Source organism: Cygnus olor, chromosome 2 (assembly GCF_009769625.2).
Source record: "Cygnus olor isolate bCygOlo1 chromosome 2, bCygOlo1.pri.v2, whole genome shotgun sequence".
NCBI lineage: Eukaryota > Metazoa > Chordata > Aves > Anseriformes > Anatidae > Cygnus > Cygnus olor.
Window position 1 is genome coordinate 97,256,956 of NC_049170.1, and position 24,728 is coordinate 97,281,683.

The 24,728-nt window shown below is 45.6% G+C and overlaps 1 protein-coding gene across 1 annotated transcript in view; it reads right to left on the reverse strand.

Moving 5' to 3' along the window:
- Nucleotides 1-24,430, reverse strand: part of PARD6G (par-6 family cell polarity regulator gamma) — a 60,897-nt gene extending 36,467 nt beyond the window's left edge. Inside the window, exons 1-2 of the mRNA XM_040549438.1 lie at nucleotides 24,262-24,430; nucleotides 14,193-14,415 (exon numbers count right to left, since the gene is read on the reverse strand). Of these exons, the coding sequence (XP_040405372.1) occupies nucleotides 14,193-14,415; nucleotides 24,262-24,333 (295 nt within the window). The 5' untranslated portion in view covers nucleotides 24,334-24,430. The remainder of the gene's footprint in view (nucleotides 1-14,192; nucleotides 14,416-24,261) is intronic.
- Nucleotides 24,431-24,728: the final 298 nt, after the last annotated feature.

The window sequence follows — 24,728 nt, forward strand, 5'->3', positions numbered from 1 at the left end:
GGAGCCCTTTCCCTGCAAGTAAAGTGGATCTAGGCTGCTATTCCCACTAGTTGATGCGTCAAGTGACTTCCTTATGAAATGCTTGCTTAAGACCACGGTTGTTATTTGAGGTGCTGGTATCTCACCTGCCACACAAATAAAGGTACATAAGACAACACACCCAGAACTTAGCTCCTCTCTTTACCTACATCATGACGTGGCTGGCAGAAAATCAGCTTTTCTTTGACTTTTTTTTAAGTATGTCACGCTAGTACTGGAGCTGTCTACACATCTTCTGCTGAGATAATACAGCTGGACACAACACCTCCCAGCAGAAGCTAGTGAATGTGCAAAAAAGCTTGCGTGTTTTTTTGTTTGTTTGTTGTGTTTTTAAATGAATGAAGATCGTTTAAAATGAAAGTTCTTCACCTCAAAGAGGGACTGGCTGAAAAACTTACTGAATGGCTATGGACAGTGACGTTTGTCTCCAATTTTACCCCACAGAGCAACAGGGGGTAATGCATTTACCCTAGACTTCTTGTGCATATTTCTCTATTAAAGAAGGCAGAAATCTAGTTTCCAGAGTCAAAATATTACTCCTTTCCTTCCTATAAATCTGTATTTAAATTTCCTGCACAAGGTAGCATATTCAGCATTTCTAGAGAGATGCACACAGAGATGACCATGAGAAAGACAGCCGTGGTTGTAGACTTCCCTTTAAACACAATCTTTTGCCTTGAAAACACAGACAACCACATTATGTCTGAAGAAAAGAAGCTGTTTACCAGCTCCCAGTTTACACATCCATTGGGCAAGTGCTCTTTAGAGGAGCTTGCACAGACATTATCTTGCAATGGTCAGGTCAAATCCTCTGAGCTGTCACACAACTGCCTTCATAAATGAGGATTCAGAATCCTCTAAATAAAGCTGGCAGAACTATTTTGCTCCTTTGGGTTTTTATAGGGTTTGAATTGAACCAGGCACCACAATCTTAAAAGATAAGGAGACTCATTGGATCTGAAGTGTCTTTAAGACCCCAAAAATATCACAAAAAAAAAAAGTTTATCAGGCCAGTGCAAAAGTTGTTCACCTACCTTTCAGTGGGATGATAAGAAGTTAAGCATGTAACTTGCCCATCATAAAAGAGAAAATAGGGGGAAAAAAAAGAAAGAAAAAGAAAGTCTACCTGCCTCAGGCTGTTGGGAAGGCAGAATTCTGCATGTTGCAAAAGCTGGCATGCATTATCGCAGAGGTGACCACGTTACGAGGAGCGGCTAGTGGCAGTGACTGTGCCACCAGTGGCAGGCACACACACCACTCGTATGAGCTGGTAACTTGGTAATCATCAGAGTCACACCTTTGTTTTAAAATTATTCGTGTTTTAACCACATAAAAACGTATTGTGGCAAACGATCTAGGAAGCTAGATTACAAAGAGCATGTGAATTTGGAACTCGAATTTGGAACTCGAGTCCTTACTGAGCTCCTTTTTAAAAGTGTGAGAGATTTTGCTATTTTGTCAGTTCTCTCCCCATCTTGCCTATAGATATTTGTCATTTCCTGTGCATTCTCTCTTCCTCTTCTTTTTCATTTTTTTTTAAACTGTCTGCTTGTGGGTAGGTAAGGTCTGGAAGAAGCCTCAGTATTATGAAAAGTACAGTCTCATAACCATTAGATTTCCACCTGTAAACTAAGGAAGCAGCCAAGCGCAGAGAGATTGAATAAAAACAGTTGCATGGTGACAAGACCTCCTGAACTCTTCATCGCTGCTGCTCTGAACCAAGTGTGCCACTTCTGGCACCTGTACATTGGACTAGCTCACAGGGCTATCTGCATGCACTGTAGACCGGCACCATGTTCAAGAGGAGAGGGATTCCTTCACTGCACGGAACAATATCCATGACGTTCTGGGCAGTGTCAAAGCTAGTATCATAAGCAAATCCTCTGTTTTTCCCTGAAACAGTACAACCGCTCTGAGTCAGGTACCATGTCTCAGCAAGAACACAGGAAGCAAAATCTGAGTAACAGACTTCACCACCACACGGCACAGAGCATGAACATGCTGAGCTCCGCAAGGCACGCGGGGCTGCATAAGCTGACACAGCCTGGCCATGTAGAAGGGATCTGAGGTCGGGCCAGAGCCGCTGGGCACCCTACAGATGAGTCTGTGGATCTAGGAATCTCCACACATCTAGAAATACCTCTAACAGCATTCCCTGCCGCAGTGAGTCCTCCTCAGCAGGGATATAACTCCCCCTTTGCTATTTCTATGCACAAGCAGCTCTCCAGCAACACCCACTGCCAACGCAGGCAGCATTTGTCATGCCAGGAGGTCTCTGAGGCAGAGACACCTGGTTTTCCAGAACTGCTTAGCCCATACCAGTTGCAAGAGAGCCACCATGGCAGCGTACCATTTGGCAAGTGCTAGCGAGCAAGGTAGCTAACCGGGTTTAAGTGAGCAAGGAAAATTTTCTCTCGGTTGCTGCCAACGCACACAGAGAAGCACCTTCCTCACACCTCTTTCAGCTCTCTTGGGATGTCCACATGGAACTGATGGAAAGGCTGAGGCAGACACAATAACATTTCTGAAGACAGATGGAGCTAGTAACTCTGATCCTCCAAGATAAGCACACACACCCATAAACCAGACCAACAGGACTCCGGAGCGTGCTACCCACACACCGTGTGACACTCATCAGGGCAGAAAGGCACCCGCACCGCACTGCAGCTCCGGTACTTCCTCATGATGCAACACGGCTCTGGGAACTCGGGATGCAACTCGTGAGAAGAAGGGTGTGGGACACAGCCGCCACTTACCGACTGAGGTACAGCGCTGGGAAAAAACAAGCAAACAAAAGACAACACAAACAAAAATCCCAACCCACACACTCAGGAAGATATTGCTGCACAGCTTTACTCCAGGCATCCAGAGGTAGGACTTGCAAATTAGTTGCAGGGATGCTCAAATGCCATCTCTGCGCTGTCTGGGGTTCGACGCTGGTGGAAGCCCACGGTTAGACAGGTTTTTGTGCACACCAGCAACATCCCTCCTGTTGCTTGCCAACACTACACGCTTCCCAGCGATGATGCAGGTGACACATACCCTTGCTGAGGGTCATCTGAGCAAAGGAAGACACGTCTGTTGCAGCAAGCTGTTTCCTGTGACCTGCAGCCCATGAGCTGGCTCCTGTGGCCAGCTGCTTCTGGGAACGTTTCAGGGAGGGGACGTGGGTTTTGGGGCACGGCCAAACCTCTTTGCCCGCAGCAGCATATGCTAAGCCACAATGGATAGCCAGCCAAGGCTTCTTTCTCTCAGTGCTCCCCCTCTGCTCTCCATCCCCCTCTGGATGACATGGCAAGCCTGAGATGAGCTTAAATACCACCCCCATCTCACTCCCCCACCTCAGAGTGCTCTGCAGCACAGAGATCAGCGCCCAGCGATGTATGGCGACAGCCTCTAGCACAGAACCTGGGTAATGCCCCAGTTACTGCATTTCTTTATTACACTGCATGTCTGTCCCCTGTCAAGTGATTCAAATGTGTGTGTGGCAGGAGGACGTATGCGATGGCACGGTAGGAAAGAACAAGAGGGTAGGTTTTGGGTGCTTTTGTTTTTGTTTGTTTTTCCTAAGGTCATATGCTGTCAGTAAGTTTCTTGCTCTTCCCCCCATGCTCTGAACTAGCTGCCTAACACATCCTCTTCCAAAAACGTCCATGCTTTAGGGGGTGCTAGAAGACACACTGCTCTCCCCTCCTCTCCTTACTCCATTGCTATGTCACGTGGGGAGACACCAATTCAGGACATTCTGCCCCAAGAAATGGCATAGATCTTGTGAGTGCAAAGCAATGTCTGAGAGCTACCAAAACAGCAGCTTACATGTACACATCAGATACCTCTGAGGTACAGTGAAGACAGCATGCAAGGCCTTCAACATACAAGTTGCTTGAACTTCCATTCCAGATGGAGCATGCCAGTAACGGATCCCTGTAACCAGTAGAAGGCAGCCAAATAGATGGGGGAAGGACGAAGTAAATCCTGAGTAAAGCAAAATATAACACAGGGCAGTGCTCTTCTAGGGGACAGGCTGGGAGCCCTCAGAACAGCCTGAAGACAGGTTTAATGCAAGAAAAGTGAAGGTCCCAAACTCTACGGTTTGACAAGAGCTGCCAGGTAATGCTGTCACATAACCTTTGAAGCCCTCTCTGTTTTTTGAAATCGGCCAAAAAACGGGGAAGGGGAAATTTTGCAATACTCTCACCAGCACCTTTGCTTTCAACAGCAAAAGACACGAGACCTGAACAGGAGAGTGAAGTTAAACACAAAGTTTCCTGTTTTTCATCATGATGGCCCAGTGCAAGGACAGATACCTTGAAGAGGTCACAAAGGCACCAGCCACACCACTACTGAAGTCAACTAAAACAAAGAAGAATCTGATGTGCCTCTAGGCTTGTCCTATTTACACAAGAAGAGGTGTTAGGCAGACCTAATGGAAATCATGACCAGAATTAGCTCAGTTACCCTTGCAAATGTAAAGCTCACTAGCAGGTCATCAGCACTCTTTGCGCCTCCGTTATTATCTAGGGGCAACCCTTAGGACACAACCTTTGAGGTACAACAGTCTGATAAAAGAAGACATGATGTGGTTACCCACACGGAAAAGTAACTCCCTCGTGAAGCAACCTAAGGGATGAAGAAGCAGCCTTTCAACCACAGCATTGTAGGATCCAAGCTAGTGTAACACTGGAAACGAGAATCTCACATTTTGTGAGAGGCATAGGTCAAATCCACCATAAAGAGGTCTTCTGTAGCTGTAAAGATGATTCAAGCTTGAGGAGAGAGCATGTCCCAAGAGCTTGACGCATGTTAAGTTGGTTCCTTGTAAGCTACCCTCTCACCTCTAACATTCAGCCAGAAGTGAGTACAGAAAATCAATGATTACATTGCATAAGTTCCCAGTGCACTTTGAAGTGAGCAAAAAGTAATGCAGGCACAAGAAGACTGTCACATCTCCTGTCGATACTCTGTCTCAGCTAATATATATATAATATGTATATATAACATATATAATACAATATATATATATATATATATATTTAGCTCCACATCGTACTTCAAGTGTGTTACAGATATCCTTTAGAGAGGTAAAAAAAGGTATGTTAGAATTTTTGCAGTTTCATAAAATGCAAGCTTTGGGAACTCCTTCGTTTTTCTTTGTTGCAAGCAAAGAAGACGCCCAACCCCCTGGACTTGTAGGATCTATTATAGAGCATTCATTCAGATTCTTACAGTTTGGAGGGAATTCTTTCTGAAACTCCATGACTTTCTGGTCAAGAGTGTGTTTTTTTCTCCCCTTCACTCATGCCAACTGCATTTAAAATGAGACTGTAGTGAGTACACAAAGACTTGAAGATGACATTATTCTGTAAATAAAACCACTGCATCCGCTGGATACACACTAAAAGTACCAGATTGCCTGGCAGAATGAAAACAAAGCAGTAAGGCATTATCCAGGCTAACAAAGCGAACAGACCGGTTGTCATCAGTGTTCAACCAGATGTCAGAAGTGACAGACCTCCTCTTATCACACCTCCCTGGTACCTGTGGAGGACTAGAACAGGTTTAAGCCTTCTCAAATCCTCAGCTGGTACCTCCACTTCAACAGAAACAGCTGTGGTCACCTGCAGTGGAGGAGGCGGCAGAAACTCAGTCTCAGAGCCCACTGCTGCTGGAGGCTAGGAGAGACTTTTCATGACTTCTTTGTGCTCGGACACTGCCTTCCACCGACTCTGCTGGATCCCAACTCTCCGACTTCCACAGTGACCAGGCACTACAATATTTCTTATTCGTTAGTGAAATAAACATGGAGAAGTGTTCTCCTTCAAAGTTTCACGCTGCTTATTTTCAAATCCCCAACTTCTCTATTATTTCTAATCCAAACAGAGAATAAATTCATTTAAGATCCTGACTGCAGGCAGTTTTTCCTCACTAATTCTTATTTCCTTACCTGCTCTGTCACTGCCACTCCACTGCTATTAACACTCTCCCAGCTTTCTTCTAATGCTTGGAATACCAGGCACCAGCACCTGTGTGTTTTTGCCCAAAAAACACACTGGCCTTGCAGAACAATTCAAAACTAAGACAAGGAGCAGAAAGCAGAGAGCTGAAAGAAAGAAAAAAACAGTAAGGGGGAGAAACCAGAGAGACAGTAGAAATACTGGAAAATGAAGGAGGGAGAAAGGAGGAGGAGACGAGTGGTGTGGAAGTTGTTCATATGAAGTTTTTAGAGGTTACTTAGTGTCAGTATACAGCAGGGGACTGAAGAGCAAGAACAACAGTGAAGTTTTCTAGGTTAATAGTTTCCTCAATATTCCCACAGGATTCTTTGCTACTCTAAACATAGCACAGAGGAAAAAATAAGATTCAAACAGATCTTCATTAGGGACAGGCTCAAGAAAGAGGTCTTTCAACTGTCCCCACACCGCCTTCCCTCTTGGAACTGAGTATCCTGAGTTCTTGTGCAGTATTATTAAAGCCGACAGTCACGTTTGGGAAGCGCAACCCTAACAACACAGGCAGTGAGAAGACAAAAGAGGAGCTTTCACTTTTAAAAAGCATATATTTTTAAGGTTTTTAGAGTTATATTTTCAGTTAGTAGGCATTGAAAAAACTAACTTAACTACGAACAGCTAGCAGAAGCATCCAACATTGCACACTTGCTTTCAGTGCAAGAGTACACCCATTAAGTTGTCAGGAGCCCTTTAGAGTACTTAAGAAATTCAACAGAAAGCCTATTCCCAAAGGCCTGAATCTTGAGTTAACTTATGCATTTGTATCGTGCTATCTATCCTCCCTCGCCACATGAAAGTGGCGCGCGAGGTCTCTTCAGGTGAAATCCACAACATGTGTCAAGAGGAGATTGTCAAGTGCCTTTCATTATTATCTGCACACTGTACTTGTTTCCATCATTTAAGAACGGAAATGACAGCTAGGCAGCACAGGAAAAAACCTGAGCCATGTGCAGGAAACAGAATCTTGTATTTTGACTGCTAAGGTAGGGAAATATAAATAGTGGAAAATTCCCTCGCAGAGACCTTAACGGGAGAGGATCGGTTGTCAAGCCTTCCTCTCCGCTGTTTTTGTATGGACAAGCCACCTGTTAGAGCAGCTTCACTATCTTACATTAAAAGGGCCAGACCAAAGAAGAAAATAAGATTATAACAGTACAAACAAGATAATAATTTTACTGGAGACTGTCTTTATGTAGACATAATTGGGAATAACTGGGGGAGTCCTTCTGTCTTGTTTTTCCAAGTACCATCACAGCAGCAATCTACAACTGTAAGACAACACGCGGGAGTGAGGAATGAAAGAAAAGAATGGTTATTTACTTGTTCTCACGTGGCTCACCAGTGAAAGCCAAGCGTGGAGTTAAGTAGAGTCTCTTATTAAAAGCTGCACGAGCTTCCCCTGTAAATGAGTTCCGTTAGTCTAAATTCAGCTGAGCTTGTGGTGCCAGCGCCAGCTAAATGCAATTTAAATGCAATCAGCTGTAGCAGTTATAGTATAATTTTTATTTATTAATGTTTTCATTATTAAGTTACTAAACTTTGCAACTAAATGCAAGCCCCATGTAGCTTTAATACAGAAGTACCACAAGTTTTTTCTGCCAAATACAGCGCAGCAGCATTTTCGCAAGGCTTTTGCTCCATCCCTAGTGTATGGTGCAGCTACTAACATTTATACAGTGCCCAGTGAAGACTTCACTGTAAAACAACAGTTTCAGATTTACTCTAGAAACCCAATTTGCAGGCAACACTATTTCCACGTGCTCTCCTCGCCTATCACCTATAATTCTTGCTTACCAACTCTTCTGGCTGCAATTAAAATAACTGCAGATGAAAACCAAATATCCGCATGCTCTAAAAAGGGAGTTTTCAAGAAGGAGAGAAGCAGCCTTGTGCTGGCTCTGCTCAGCGACCAGGTATTACTACCCATGCCAAAAACAAAATCCAAGGCTGTTTTGTGTTTATGTCTGACAAGCCAGATAAAACGTAATGTTTTCAAAGATGCTTAATAAAGTAGTTGAAAGATTACCCAGTCTCATCATTTGCACATGAAAGGTGGGGCAATGGAGCTACAGTAATTTGTTGCCAGACTTCAGTGAAACAAACAGCTGCATTTTACTTATCTTCAGATATCAAAGGACTCGAGTGGGACAAAGATTACTTGGCTTAACAAGTATTCAAAGACCCCTCCAGCTCAAACACAGAGATGTTTCTGAGAAAAACCATGAAAGGATTTAAGCCTAGCAGCAATTCCTATTATATTAGCATGAAATCTACCACCATTCCCTAATCTCGTCAAAGCTAAGGCAAGATGCCTTTTCCTCCTTCTTCAATGCAGCAGCCTTGCCTGTTTCCAAAGTCTGCAAGCAAAGTGCTTCCTCCCAGGAAGCTGAGGCTTCATGGCAACATCAATCAGTTGTCCTGCCCATCCCATGCTGATGCCTCACAAGAACAACTGGTTTTCTGCCAAAGAGCTCTCTCAGAGAGCTCAGACACTGGATCACACCCATGCCAGGGCAGAGGAGACATGGTGGCAGCCCTAGGACAGTCTGGAGAGCAGCTGAGCTGCATCTTCTACTGCATCAATGAACTACACCAAGTGCCAGAGCAGTGGCTTCTCCTCCCTCCTCCTCTACAAGAGCATATAAGTCTCAAGTCACCTCCTCTGCACCCTTAGCTTTAATTTTATTCCCTCGGATTTGTAAAAGAACATTTTGAAAATCTGCACAGCCCAACCAAGAGCAAGAACAGAAGCAGTTCAGGATTCCCCTCAACATGTGCTGCTACCTGCTTTATTATTTAATATATCAGGTGCCTCTGAGAGCAGTAAAATCACCCTGCTCTTGTTCAGGACAGCCTTTTGAGGTGATAAAGTTAACGCCTGTGCTGTAAAATAAACAGGAAGGTTACTAAAGAACCAAAAAGATGTGAAAGACTTCAACTTTTCCTCTGGAAGTCTAAGCCGAGAGTTAAGGGTTTTAGATAGCTGAAAATAGGTTTAATTTTAGTTGCTGCCTCAAAGCCAGTTCTCATGTTTAACACATGTGGTTAGACAGCCAACCACCATTCCTGAGGATTATCTGCTTAGAGTATGAAAGACAATAAAACAACCCACCATCAGTTTTTCAGTCAGACCTGGGCACGATTCCCATTAGCACATTTTTGTTTTAAAACTCACTGTTATTGCTATGATTTTATAAAACGAGAAAGCTAAGCACAGATGTTGGTACCTCAAGCAGAACAGAACTTTGCCAGGTAAAAAAAAACTGCAGAGCTATTTATCTGCTTCTGCACATAAAGGTGAAACTTTCTGATGCATGGTACAGCAGTTTAAACACATTATAGTCACTGCACGCTGCAGAGGAAAATTAGCTTCTTCCAAACTCATTAAAACAAGCCAAATTCAAGGCCAGATCCAAAAGCCAGCCTGGTAAACGCACATTTCTCCCTGTTGATTTTGGACTGAGCTTTAAGTGAGAACTGATGGTAGACAGCAGCGCTAACCACTCAAGGAGAAAAGCAAGGTCTGGTGTTCAATGTGCTGGTTTACTGTTACAGTAATAGGCTATTAAAATATAACTACAGAAGAACAGACACCAAATAGCGAGTCTCTAAAGATGGTACTTAATGGCTTTTTACACACTATCAGTTTTCCAGACTGCAAAATACAAGACAATAAAGGTACTACAAGACATCAGCCTTCTCTAGCTTCAGGCCACCTCAATTAACAGCTGCAGTTCATTTGTGGCATTAACTAAATTATTATGTTAGGCCTTGTTCTGGTTAGCTTTATAGAGTGTTTTAGGTTTAGTTGCTCTGTCAGAATGCTCTTCAGCTTCTTAAGGCTTTTTTTTTCTTTTATGTTCCTGTAGGAAGCCTGATATTCGAAAACATGCAGAAATACAGATCCAGCATCTGACACTCCAGCACTTCACCCGTCCCCTACCTGTAGGATACTTATGTAACCATTCAAACCTTTAGGAAGCTTTAAAATTAATTTTATTAATGGAAAGAGTGTGAATTTGATCTAGATTCTGTTTTAGGCTTAATAAAGCTCCCCAACATCCGTAGTTTACTGTTGTGTTTATGGAAGTTGCTTAAGAACTATAGTAATACACCTGCTGATTCAGACTATCAGCAGCTGTACACATGCAACAGCCACAAGCACAATCTCAGTCCCCACACACAATACCTCCCGGAGTTCCTAACCTTACTAGGTTAAACACACCATAGCAGATAATTTGAGCAAAAGAGGGGAAATCTTGGAATCTGTTGTCTCGTAGACCTTCACTTAAATCCTGATGCCCTGCTTGCAAAGTCTGAGGAGTCGCTTCAGGCAGGTTTATGGCGAGGGAGTCATTACACTTCTGCTGTTGGTCACTCCATTCTGTTCCAAAACAGCCTGGTTTGAACACACTCTGCCTCTAGGAGACAGGCATTAAAACAAGATTCGATAGTAATGTCATTCCATTTAATCATACAAGGAAAAATGCAATGCAGTCACAGTATGTAATACTGACCCATTTGGGTTTTTTAGTTCTTTGTTTCTACTTGAATTCACAGCTTACACGTTTTTGTTTTTTTTTAATTTTTGCTGTATTCACAATACTGCGTCTCTCAAGAGCTACAGTTTAAAACAGACAAAGAACAAATGAAGTCTTGAAAAACTGATGAAGAACTGCATCAACAGATAAGCCTTTCCTTCATGCAGGTCTTGGCTAGAGTACAAGAGTTCAGTTATTGTGGAGTAAGTCAAACACATCCATAATTCCTTGCATTGTTCTAAGGTCGTTGGTACATCCGTCCCTTCCCCACCAGCAGGCATCTTCCATGCCGGGTTCTGGATACGTTTGACATCAGTCACAGCCAAGTGAGTAAATTCTTGGGCTGGAAGCATCAGCTGATATAAATCGCTATTGTGCTAATGAAGTCACGAGCCACATCAGTTTAAAACAGCTGAGGACACAGCCCATACTGTAGCCTGGGAAAGCAAGTCAAAAGAAAACTGGCTTGTTTTTCTTTTTATAGCCTGGTTGTCTAATTAGGATTTTTATCTGCATTGTAATTTGGTGTTGGAGGGGAGGGGGAAGGAAGAGCAACACATATTTTCAGCAGATGGATCACTATGAGCTATAAAAACTTGACACAGCTGAGTGTACTCAAATGTAACCGTCAGATGTCCTAGAGACCTCAAGACCCTAAAAAGCATCTGCAGTAATTGTCACAGGCACACTGGGAACAGCAATCCAGTTCTTAATAAAAAGGCTGGCTTTATAAGCACTGACATTTCCCTGCCTTAAGAGAGAACAGCTACTGTGATCCTGAAAATGTTGGGGCTCAGGTGTGGGGAAAAAAAAATGAGGACACAGACTAAAACAGCTATCCCATACCTGGACACCAGCCTGGCACGCACATAGCTAGCCTCAGGACAAATGAGGGAAGTGCTTTTGAATTTAAGTGCAAGACTAAGCTCAGATTTAAAAGAAAAAAAAAGGCAAACAAAAATCAAACTAGCAAACTGTTGCTTGATTATTGTCACCAGTTTTGTCCCTCTGGTAACAAACAGTTAAGCTGGTTTATCATCGTTATATAACCCACTTCACAAGAGAAAGGATAACCCAGCTATAAACTGTGAAAACAGACAAAATGACTAATCACGCAGTTGATAAACAGTCCGCTCAGCTAGAAAAAGACCTGAACTTCAACTACTCAGTTGTTCCACGTCTACGTACTTCTGCCCAGTTTCCTCCCTACTCAACAGCACTGCGGGAACAACCTCTGGCAGTCACCTCCTAGGACTTCTCCTGCCGAAGAACAGCGATCCACGACCCAACAAGCTGTACAGCCCATGCTCTGCAGTCTCCATTAAAGTCAGGGGACCGGTCTCATATTTTACTGGCATCCCTGTCAACTTAATTTCCCGCCTCCGCAGCCCGAGTTTAGGGTGTGAGCCGAAGCACAGCGGACACACCGCATTCCCCAGGGTGGCACAATGGTTTCCTGCTTGCTGGGAAAGGGGCTGGTCACCTTGTTCTCCAGCAGAAGGGCCAGCGTTGCTCCAGCACCTCTGTCTGAAGAAAGGGAAAACTGTGTGCGCGCGCATGGGAGGGTTATGATGGAGCAAAGGAGGAAGAGACAAACAACATTTCAGGAACTCCTGCTGTTTTGGAAGGGAACGATTTCTCAAAGTCTCTTCTCATAAAAGGAAATGTATGAGGTGGTTTGGAAGCATCCACAAGCACGAGTCTCAAGCATTAGCCACAAGAGCCCCATGTTAAAGGTGCCATTAGTCAAAGGGACAGGCCAGAATTTACTGTTCCCTTCAGCTTTAGAGGCAGCACAAGAGAACACGTGTTGGGAAAGCTTTCAGGCATTGCCACGTGTGGGGAGGCACAGACTGGTCTTCCCTTTTATGCGAGCTTCCTTTTGTGTGACCATGATTCCTTCCACTGAAGAGCAAGTAAAAGAAAAGATTTTTAAGGAATGAAACACTGCACTTTTCCATTAAGGTTACAAGTTAGAAACCTCCCTGACTAGCATACAATTTCCTGCTGAAGAAGAGGAGGGAGCATCTTTCCCACATTTAACCAACAGTATTCTCTTACTCGCCTACTTGTGTGACCAGCAGTTCGGTGGCAAATCCTCTCCCAGTGCCACTAGGAATATTCAAGGCTTCTAGCGGTCTGCTCGGAGCACGGACTGCTGCGTTTGGAACAGGACTGATCCAGAGACACATGAATAAACTTGAACTGATGCAGGCATGACAGTCATGCAAGCAATTTCTCATGACCTGACCCACCACAAACACTCACAAGCCCTAACAGGCGTTGCAGGAAGGAGATGTAATAGGACTTGTCATCCAACTCGGTGTTTCCTGCACCAGAAAGGAGAGCTAACAACCGAAGTCCTCTTTCACAGACGTTCCCACTCCTCTGACAGACACACAAACAAAAGAAACTGGTCTGGATCCACTTCTCCACTGCCCCCTCAAGCATTTATTTTCATCCAAAAGAAGGAGGCAGACAACATGTTCTGGATGGGGAGGGCCACACAGCTCTGTCTGTATCTGATGACACAGAATCAAACCACATGCTATACAAGCTCATATCAGGGAGCAGGCTGGAGCCTCTTGCTAAATCCTCATCAATACAAAAACCCACAGAGCAAAGAGCCCAGCCCCAAAAAGCTACATGACTGTTCAAAGCCATAGGTCAAGTCCCATTTCTGACTCTGCTACTGGCCAGATTTTAATTCCAAACCCTGTGCTATAAATCACTACATGACTGAAAACACTGTGGAGGCAGTGTTAACACAGTGCTGGGTTCCTCTGGGATTTAAGGAGTTTTGCAGGAAGACAACTCATTATAAAAAGCAACCCTCCTCTGAAGCAACTGTCAGACAGAGCCTTTAGGGGGAAGGTAGGGTATACTTCCAGATATCTGCAATAAAAGCATGACGAGAACAACACAGCCACTTAAATCTGAAGTCACCTTCACATTCAGGCAATTCTGCCCAACACTCGGTTGATGATTTCAGAAAGGGAAGAATCAGCACTTCTTTATTTAAGGACAGAGGAGAAATCATCATCTGTTTGCCTGCCAGGTCAGAGTCAAACAAGAACCCATTTGTGACATTATTATTATTATTATTTTTAAATAACTACATATCTGTGTGCATTGATATACTATACAGCCATGAATCATTTAGATATGACACTGATTATAACAGATAGATAGATAGATAGTATTTCTAAATATGAACTAGTAGTACAACACTAGGATCCCCTCCCTCCTCACAGCTCCCTCGAACAGGCAGAGCAGTGAGGTTGTCATGCTCGGGTGATGACAGAGCACGGGCAGCACAAGGCACATTCCCCTAGGAAAAGAAGGGTCTCACGGTGACAAGCAGCATGCTATCCCTCAAATGCCTTACAGGCAGCAATGCTGTACCTCTACTGGCCCTGAAGTCATGTCATTTCTGCATGTTGTAATGAGGTGTGTGAAAGAACAGCCTGTGACCCTGAGAAGAAGAGCGGAAGGGGTCCCACATTCCTCTTGCGTCATCTCAGCCTCTATACAAGGGCCACAGATCCGCTCTTCACCTTGTCCCACCAATGGTCAAGGCGCTGAAATGAAAACTGCGTCTTACCTTGCCTTTGTATAAAAACCCTGAGCAGCGGATGAGCACTTGAAACGGCCTTGAAGAAGTTGTCATCGTTGTTAATAGGGAGGAGGTCTCCATGCACATCAGCATATCCAATCATCACTTCCAGGTTGGCTATGTGATGAATGTGAAGAATTAGTTTATAGAAGTCTTCAAACTTTCCCGGCTTGTAGCGGTCCAGGGAGAACCTTCTGAACTCTGCCCCAAACTGTAAGAGAAAACAACAAAGTGTCTGCTTTCACACATCTTCACAGCCCAACGCTCTAGTTTGACATTTGGTCGTGGTATACATCTCTTTCTACGAGAAATACAGGCATATATCAGTGCCTTCAAGCCTACAAAAACCCTTTTAAGTCCTCCCATTAGAATAAAACCGTGGCTACCAAGACACCACCCTGCTTGACAATAGGTATGCTCACATGTGCCACCTTAATATTTAAAGAATATGCTTCCTTTTAAGTTTCCATCTCAGAGGATTTGCAGGATTTAGCTTTGAAGCTCCATCATTCACTACCATCATCTTGGGCATCCACAGAACTATTCTTTGAAGCAGAAGTGTTCACCCTACTGCTTTCAAAAGAAATTACTCAGCTATTCAAACAACCTTAATAAAAATTCTTTACACGTTTTCTATCAATACCACTGGGATCCCAACCACAAGACCTTTAAAGAAGTGTGGTATGCGAGTGCACAGACTGCTATTAGCGAATTACACTCCCTCTACATGCCCCCAGAATTTCCTGGTATCCATGTAGGATGAGGGAAGTTCTTATTTTAAATGAGTTTTTACAGGTTTAAATCTTCTGTCACTGCACCAGTTTTTATTCCTGAAGCTTCTTCCTAAGTGACTGTTAAAAAAAAGGAGGGGGGTGGCATAAGATAATTGAAAATGTTTTATTTAAAATAACTTAATGTATTTAAGTAAGGACATGATTGCAGAAAAGACTTCAGTTAGCCTTATTTCTCATATCAGAAACCAAGTATGCTATTAAGAGCAGGAGGAAACCATTAGATTCTCCAATCATGAGAATGAAGTGAAACTTCATTCAACTTTTTTTAGGCATCTAAAAGAAATCAGACAGTTAAACTATGTAGTTTAAATCATCCTTCTGGTACATTTCTTTCCATAGCTTATATTGTTTAGTGCTAGTAATCTACTGTTCACCAGCTGAAGCTCTACATCATGCTAACTCATTCCCGAAAGCAAGGAACCATATCCGTAAATCCACAAACAAGGCAGGCTGCGACTAGGACCTCATGGAAGTTCTCATCTGCAAAGTCAGTCAATACCAGGGCAAGAAACCACAGAGAAAACAAACAAAAACAATTAAAGAAAACTGAGACTTCTCTGTAGATAAAGTTTTTCCTCAAAATGGAGAGTAATTCACTTAGAGGTTCACAGTTGTTAAATCAACTTACATATGCAAGCCACTCTTCTGCTGAGACCAACAAAAGTCTGAATCATCGCCATAATCATCTTCGAGCAAAAAAAAAAAAAAAACCAAAGCCTTACTGGCTTTGGGTGCAAGCATGTTCTCAGATTACTTCCGCGGTTATGAAAATCCCACTCTTCAGCATCAAAGCCTAGTTGTGATCGTCTGAAAGCTTGTTTAGTCAAATTATGCCGCTTGTTTGTAATATTAACTGCTGGTTCCAGTTTGGATTTCAATTCAGAATGCCCATCCAAACGCACAAAAGCCGAACAACCCACAGCTGGTTCCAATGGAGGAAAAACAGTCCCTCTTTGTCCTCCACCCCCTGCTCCTCTCCAAAAAAAATCTGAGTGACAACTTTTTAAACCAAAAGAAAGCTGACGTATTTCTGTTTGAAAAGTATCTTAAAGCTTGCTTTCTCGTGGATTCAAAAGAGAAGAAGCCATCTTCCCATGACGAGTGTAGCACCTACATGGCAAACCCAAGAGGCAGCAACATGATCTCTGGAGGCTTTGCTGAGGCTGCACCTCCTGTTCGGCACACCTCAGCGGGAACGTGGGGTTCCTTTAGCCACCACAGCATCGTGCCAGGCTATGTGCTTGGCCGCTAGCCCCGGTAAATGCTCGTTTGTAGAGGCTCACTCAGAACCATTAGCGGGCACGGTGCTCACAAGGAAGCAGATGCTGTGGAGACTCACCCCAGCCGGTACAACAGCGAGCCTATGATGCCACCCAGGCCCATAGGGCCTGCTGACACCGGTGTAGAGGCCAGGCCTGCCAGCATAAGCCCTGCAGGCACGGCCTCAGGCACGCTTGAGACGATGGTATCAGGGGAAGGTGACGACGTGTGGGTGTGGGTAACAGTCCACCGGTGGGATCCATCTGCAGGCTTGGGGCACTGAGGTCTGATGTGAACGCTGTGTAGTCAGACCCCCTCGTTCAGCCTCGGGAAAGCCCACGGACAGCCTTCCATCACGTAGGAACAGGACAGCGATAAACAAGCGCATTTCTTTCACGTGTGCCTTCGCAGGATGCAAGGGAGCTGGGCAGCGATCCCGCAGGGGAAGGGAAGGAAAACACAGAGCCCCTTCAAAAGGGATTTAAGCAGATAGCTCAGATGATGCTGCGTTGTTTAAAGGCTAGTACTGCTGTAGCCGTGGTTTAGCTGATGAGTTTACCCTGGGCATATACACAGGCAGCAACCATTGTCAGTGGGGCTTTTCAGAACAGGAAAAAAACGCCTCAGCGGTGACCGTTCATTCATCATCCCTAATGAGGCTGATAGAGAGTATCGCAGTAATAATAGGTTTTGCAGTGCCACACGGCTCGGGGACCGGGTGCTCTGCATTGTATTCAGCCGGGATTTCAAGATAACACCCACCACGTATCTTCCAGAAACTACAAATTCTGAGGGCTTTGCAAAGACAGCCAAGATGACTGTCTGCTTTCCTAAGCTACAAACAAAGTTCATCCTTAGCGTATCACTCCAAAGAAAGAGACACAAGGACTGGCGTCTGCCAGCAGTCTCTGCCAGAACAATACTGTATGACACTGTTTGACCAACTAATAGCTTTAACAAGCAGATTAGTTCTCCATCATGAAGTAAATCATTTTGACCTATTTATCTAACGCAAATACGGCACCCACTTATTGCAGGAGTCAGAGGACAGGAGGGTCTGAGGAAACTTAAGTGAATTTAGTCTGACAGAGCTAATTATGACTGAAAGGAAAAGAAATTCAGAAAGAAATGTAAATTTTGCTTCGCAAAGAATACACTCTGTTCCAAGTTCCTCCGAAGTATCTGCCAGCCACTACACTCGCTGTCTGCAACTAAATGACCAAAAGCATCCAAACAAAATGCCATAACAGCAAGCAGGAGCCCCGAGCAAAAACAGAGGCCAAGAAAATAATTACGAGAGAAGGCAACGTGTTCTGATAAGTTGCTCTAAAGAAGAAGAAAGTCACTGCTAGCTGGGCAAAGCTTACACAGGCTGACCAACAGCATCCAACTTTTCTTTTTTTTTTTTAAACTGGGGTGCAGCAGCGAGGGCAGAAGAGAGGATGGGGTAGAGGAGGGAGCAGGATTTTGAGGTTTATTTGGAGGGTTGCTATTCTGTAGGAATGAAATGGAAGAGTTCTCTGCAAGCAAAACAGACCTTTTATTCTTTTTTAAAAAAGGTAAGTTTCAAAAATGTTACAGGGTGAAAAATAGAAGTGCTATGTTTATGAGGTGCCATCCCTCTAGCTCATTGCTAGCTTCAAGTTTAGGCTATTGTAATAAGAAAACATCAAAGAGCAACATTTAGCAATAAACATGAATTACATTAGCCACCTACTTCTCCCATGGAGTATCGGGGACAGAAAGAAAAACAAACACTCTCAGCCTTGCAGACTGTAATTTCTGCTTACCTGCGAGCTTTTCAGAATGAGGAAGACCTGATCAGGGCTGCTTTATTGCTGAGAAGGAGCAGAGGCAAAGAAATAGGAGCAAAGACAAAAGGTAAATGGTTTTGTACGGGGTGTTTTCAGCTGGGACTTGAGCTCTGCTGCAACATCTCTGTCTGAACCTTTCTGTTCCCCTTCTCCCCTCTCCATGTCTTCCCCAGCTCACCCAGCTCTCCTTCGTGCTGCTCCGTCCCACAGCGGCTGTCTCTAGTGGCAAGTCCTCACAGCAACCCCATCACAGACACTTTCCGCCACCATCTCCCTCATTATTTTTGCCCCAATTGGCATCATTCCAGCCACAGTACCTCAGTTGTCACAGTACCCCAACACGATTCAGGCCTCTCTGCCTTTCATTTGCACGACTGTCTTTGCAACCCCTTCAACCTTCCCCAGGGGTCTGCAAGGCCTGGGCAAAAATTTCTGTCCACGCTGCTCTTGGATCAACTTCTCCTCACGAGATGTGCCTCCCCTCCCTTGTCGTCCCTTACGGATCTCTTCACAGAAACTCAACTATTCAAGGGCAACTTGAACAGAACTAAGGTTACCCTTTTCCCTGCCTCACCTACGTTCTTGACCACTGGGCACGAGGACATTACACAGCTTCCCCTGGCACCTGTGACTTCAGCATCACCCTTCCGTACACCCATGGCACATCCCATTAGCATGAGGGGGAAAGGAACATTTGTCCCCTTGCCACCCAGTGGGACAAAGGAGCACGGATTCAGGAGGCCTGGTATTACACACTGCCAACAGCACACAAACCCACGAGCCTAAAGGGCAGCCCTGCACTAGTACAGGTCTCTAGCCAGAGCAAGCCCTTTGCTGACCATTTTCTGAGATGCATCCACACGGTTACAAGACACGTGTAACACTTTGCTGGCTGCAAACTCAACTTTACGACCCTTTTAGTTTCTGCCAGAGCTTTCACACGAGCCCGGGGCCAACCGGAGCCGCAGAGAAGGGATCTGATGCGCAGGCACACCTGGCCAGACCTGCCGGGGGACCAGGAGCCGCCTGCACGGGGAGGAAGGGAGAGGGATGGCCCCAGGCTGGGTGGCCCTGGGGCTGGTGCACCGCGCCCTGCCCCTGACATTCCTGCCTCAATTAGCTTCAGGAATTTCCAATGGGAGCGGGACTAACTGCGCTGGGAGATTTTGCCTGCCCTCAGAGGGAGGGAATGGCTCAGAAGGTACATTTCATCGTTAACTTCTGGCCTGCATTGTAAATGTAGTTAGGGACAAGCAATCCATCCATGGAAGTGCTTCTTTGCTACTAAAAGCCCAGATTAAGCACCCACAAAGCCTCTTACAGAGGCGTGATAAGGGACTACTGAGGACAGCACTATTAACTGCCCCCTGAAGAACTCCTTAGAGGTGGCTGGTCCTGCAGGCTTCCGGACTGCAAAGTCTCCACAGGTATTTTAACCTCCGAGAGGAGACATTCCTTTCTGACTCCAGCTGTAAACAGCTTTTCAGCTTCACAGGGCACCTCAGCAAATTAAAGGCCCCTTCTTCTGTGCCCTTTAGGGCTGTTTCAGTGTGCCCGGGCTAAAATTCAGAAGCCGACTCCAAAAGACAGACTTGTTGGATGAAATTTTGAGCAGATTAGAAACTCACAAGCCACTAGGATAAGTGTGGCTACGAAAGCAAGGGCGAGAAGCTGGAGGTGGGATCCAGCAGAGGACAGTGTGACAAGGGCTAGCCTTCTGGCCAGTGCCAGCCACCTGCATAACACAGCTGGCACCACCTGAGCCTGATGTATAGTAACCTACCACGCTGTGGTCACTTTCTCTCAAATGAATTCAATGACAGACCTCCGGTTACCAGTGTGACCACTTCAGAAAGTCACCCTGCCATGAAAAGCAAAGAGCTGTAATAACAGAGGAACCAGCAGCTCAGCAGATGCTAGTTAGTACGTCGGGATAATCACGGTACCTGCCATCAGCAGCTCAGCAAACAGGGAGGGAACGGAGCAAGCACAAGACTTCTCAAGAGGTTAATGTTTACAGCCCAAGATCTTCCTCTTGACAAGTTTTGCAAAAATCCAGACTGACTCAAGTTGATATTGCTGTGGCATACTGTCTTCATTTGAGAGGGGAAGCATTGCGGTTTTCTCAGTCCGTGCCACATTTGGTTTGCATATAATCAACTGTTCTGAAGCTCAAAACCAGCGGTTAAAATCAGCTGGTCACAGGGCTTTTCTCTGCAATTATTTTCATTGTGTTCTAGGTATGACAAGTATGATCCTAACTTGGAAGAAACTAAAGTACTGCTTAAAAACTTAAAGTAGACTACATCTTTTTAAACCTAGAGGATGTCAAAACAGAGCGATGCCTCTTCAGCAGTTTTGAAGAGTGCAACACATGGAAAACATTTCTTGAACTCCAGAAGGCCTGCATGACTTTCAGGGTTAGAGTGAAATCACACAAAGTACAAGAGGCTGGAAAAGACGATTTGTAGACTTCCCTCACTTGGTTAACACCGGACAGAGGAGAAGTAGACCTTTACAATCTCTTTATAGGGGACTGGTACAGGCAAGTTTGCTCTTACCACTACTGATAAAACACCGCTTGGTGTTATAAATTTCAAATATGCAAGGTAAGAGCTGAAGTGTCATGTGTATGTGCAATATCGCTAAGGTTATCTGAACTGCATCAGCGACTTCTGGAGGGGAAAAAAAAGGCACTGCAGGTTAAAACAGCTATTTTTACTGTAACAGCCAGAGGTACACTTCTGATACGAAGCAAGATGACATGCACACCAGACAAGGCACCCACAAGGTGTTTGGCTGTTACTCCAACCCAGCACGTGGGAAGAGACTTGCTGAAGGATCACCTTACTCATGCACGTGTCCAAGACCCAAAGACACCATTTTATCTGAAGGCACTTCTAAAAGCACAGAGCACAGCTGACCCCAAGCACGCCCTCTGTCTTCGAGGACCATATCACTATCATATCTATACTCTGGACCCATTCAGCTGAACACCGCCATTTACTGGAACAGAGAAGAAACAGGATGGGAGGAGAGAGCAAAAGAAATATGGTTATAGTTAACTGGATATATTTATCTTAATAGGTTTGTTTATAGTAAAAAGATGTTAGTCACATTGTTAACTTGTAAATCAGTTGTTAATACAAGAAAATATGACACTATTAATATGACAGAAACGTCACAATCTACCACCAAGTATCCAAAACAGAACTTGAGTCAGGTAGCTGTGCTTTTATAATCCTCAGCTATTACTGAAAGTTTTCATTCTTTAAACGGGTTTAGCAACTAAACAAGAGGGTTTATTTAAAGGACTGTTTTTGGAGGGAACCAAGAGTCCCTTTGAAAATCTGAAAACACATTCATACTGGTATATATACACCTTACAGGGAATAATGTAGTAGGAGAAGGAAAAAATAATAATTCTACACTGCTTTTAAGCCAGAAACATAACACTATCAGCTTTAAAATGCAAAAACACTCTCCCACAACCAAGTCAGAGAGCTACCATTTAAAGGCCTGAGGGAATCTTATACCTCTACCATTCCAGAACATCCAAGTGACTGGAAAACAAATGTACACTTCAGCTGACAGACACCCTCCTATTTGAAAAGCTATACGTGCAATTTAGAAAATCATCTCTCTATTTTTCACTTGATCGGAGGAGGGTGAGATAAAATTGACTGCATGGAACTAATTAAAGAGGAAGTCTCAGCATTAACGTATAGTAATTCCCATTTTATAAGTTTTTGTTCTTCTGGTAGGTTACTCATGGAAAGAGAGGCCTTCAACCTCTCTGCAAAGCTAGAGAGAGAAAAATGAAAATAGGGTTGCAATCCCATGCCAACTTGCAAGATTCTTAGTAAAACAAACAAAAATCCCCACACACTGCTTGCTCTGGAGATCTTGGTAAAGAGGAGAGAAAGAGTCATCTGGAAACTTTTTTCAGAGATCAGAGGTAATTTCTTCAAAGGGAACAGACACTCACTCCTCTTGTCACCAGGCTGAGGAAGGGAGCCACGGAGCACTAGACACATGAGAATACACAGTTTTTTTAAGCCAGCAAGATAATGTGTCTTCAGATCCTGCCTAAAAGGGCTGAAACACGTATTCTGAGTTATGCAGACAACACCTAGATAACAACCGAGCTTCTAATTTACTCTGTTGAGAAAGACTCAAGAAGAGAAAAGGGATAAGATATAATTACGATTCAATTATTATTTTCCTATGACATGTGCCAATTTCTAAGCAGGTTTCTCTTTCTCCTTCCGCTCTCCCATCCAGCAATAAGCTCTTAAGTGTTTTGATTATAAGGCCAGCTTTCAGGGGAGGAGACAGGCAGGGAGAAAGCACAGGGCCTGAAGGAAGATGACTTCTTAAAGCAGAAGACTATTGCAATTACAATTACTGCCATGTTTGAGAACAAATGTGCACGGAGGGCTCGTGCTCCAACTTCACCTTCAGTACCTACTGCAGCACAGCGACCAGGAGACTTGTGAAGCACCTTCCGTTTGCCCAGAGAAAAAAGTTGACCTGACATACACCAAGAAGCACTACACAGAGCCACAAAACTAGTCGTTTGGCAAAGATCTGTAGCCAGGGAACACATCACTCTGAACATTCCTGCTGGAAGAATCACAAGGCATCAAAATATCTATGGACACAGGCATCGGGAACAGCCATATCCTTTGGGGCCCCATTTCCAGCTGGGGTGATGGGTCAGGCTTGGTCCAGGAGAGGTACAAGTCAGTTCGGACCAGCTGTAATCCCATCACCCACGAAGCTCACACGTTCACGCCGTGCAAGAAATGATAAATCCGATAAATCAGAGTTGGCTGCCAGGATGCTCCTTCCCTTTTTATTCATTTACATTTTACAGTAATCCCCTGACACGCATCAGAAATCATGAGATTTAAGGATACTGGGGACTGCCAAAGAAGTGTCTCATCTGGGCTGGTACTGAGAACCTCACAATCTCTTTCCTTCCAGTAACTAAGGGCACTTTCAAGAACTTTCCTTTGGAGGAGAGAAATAAAATTCAGGTACAGCTAATCCTCAACTAGCCTGGAAAAAGTTCAGCCAGTTTTCACAGGCGCCACATCTGACTGGTGACCAACGCACTACACTAGCTGGCTGGCTGCTTACCCTTACAGGGGGAACCACCCGGCTACCGTAAGATGGGCAAGCCCGTCAAAAACATAAATAATTTTAGAAGTCACGTTTTCAGGCCATCACCCACCGGACTGCCCACTGATACCTTCTCACGGGGTTCCCTTATGTCTGACACAAGCCTGTGCAGAAGGGAAGGGACTGCTCCAAAGCTGCACCCTCTCACCTTGAGGGGGTCCTCGGCCCTTCGGGGGCTCCCCAAGCCCCCAGACGCCAATCCTCCGGCCCCAGGGGCTGCCCAGCGTGGCTCTGGGGCCGGGCTTGGCCGCGGGTGGGTGCCCAGCCAGCCGCGAGCTCTGGGACTCAACTTTCTCGTTCTGGGGCAGGCCGGGACAGGCCTGGCGCTTACAAAACAGTGGCAGCCCAGGGCTGGGGAGGCTGGCTACCGAAAGCGGCACGACGGTTTGTAGGGTTTATTTCTGATTTTATTTTTTATTTTTTTTTTATTTTTTTTTTCTCCTGTTTGTTTGTTTGTTTCCCCGGGTCCATCCGATCTGTAAAAGCGGTCGCCGTTTCCAGGGGCTTGCACCAAGACCATCGGTGCGGGGCGAGGTGGCTGTAGGGTCACCAGCCCCACCAGGGCACGACGCTCCTACAGGTACGGTGCCTTTGCGTGGCCCCTTGCCATCAGCTTTCCCCTGGACCCCCTTAAACCCCCTAAAACCAGCCCCCGTCGACCTCCCCGCACCTGGAGCCCACCCTCCATTTCGAAGCTCGCTCCCAGCTTGGGGCTGGAGACCCCAGTGGGGGCACCCCAAAAGCTGGGGACGCCCCCTTCCCACCCGGCCGGCCACGTTTGGGGTTTTTTCCCCCTCCGGGAGAACGGCGGCTGTAAAACAGGGCTGCCCACCACGGCGGTGCCGAGGTAGCACGGGGCGGGCGCTTTCCCGACCGCCCGGGCACGCCGAGCGCCGGGGGTGCGGGCGGTGAAACAAAAGATCGAGCGGCGGCGGTTGTGGCGCCCGCCCGCCCCGCTCCCGTCCCCGCTGCCGCCGCCGCGGCGGCGGCGGCGGCGCTCACCTTGCTCTTCACTTCCACCGCGCTGCACTCCAGGTAGCGCAGAGTCTGGGACTTGTTGAAGCTCCGGTTCATCTTCCCGACGCCGCGGCCGCACCGCGATCGCCTCCCGGGGCCGCCGCCGCCGCCGCCGCCGCCAGCCCCGAGCCCTCCCGCCCCGCGCGCGCGGCCGGCGGACAACGGCGGGGCGGGCGGCGAGGGCTGCTAGGCCACGCCCCTGAGCCGATAGGCCACGCCCCTGGCTTCTTAGCCCCGCCCCTGAAGACTTGGCCCCGCCCCCATGTCCCCCCCCCCGCCCCCCAAGTGGCTGTGCCCCCGTCAGGGGCTGCGGCTCCCTCAAAATGGCAGCCGCGAGGAGGGGTGGACCCAGTTGCTGTGGGGTTGGACTTTGTAGTTTCAATAAATAAAATAAAGTTTTGACAATTTTTCAATAAATTTTAACGTCAATTGAAGTAAATTTTGGTGCTTAT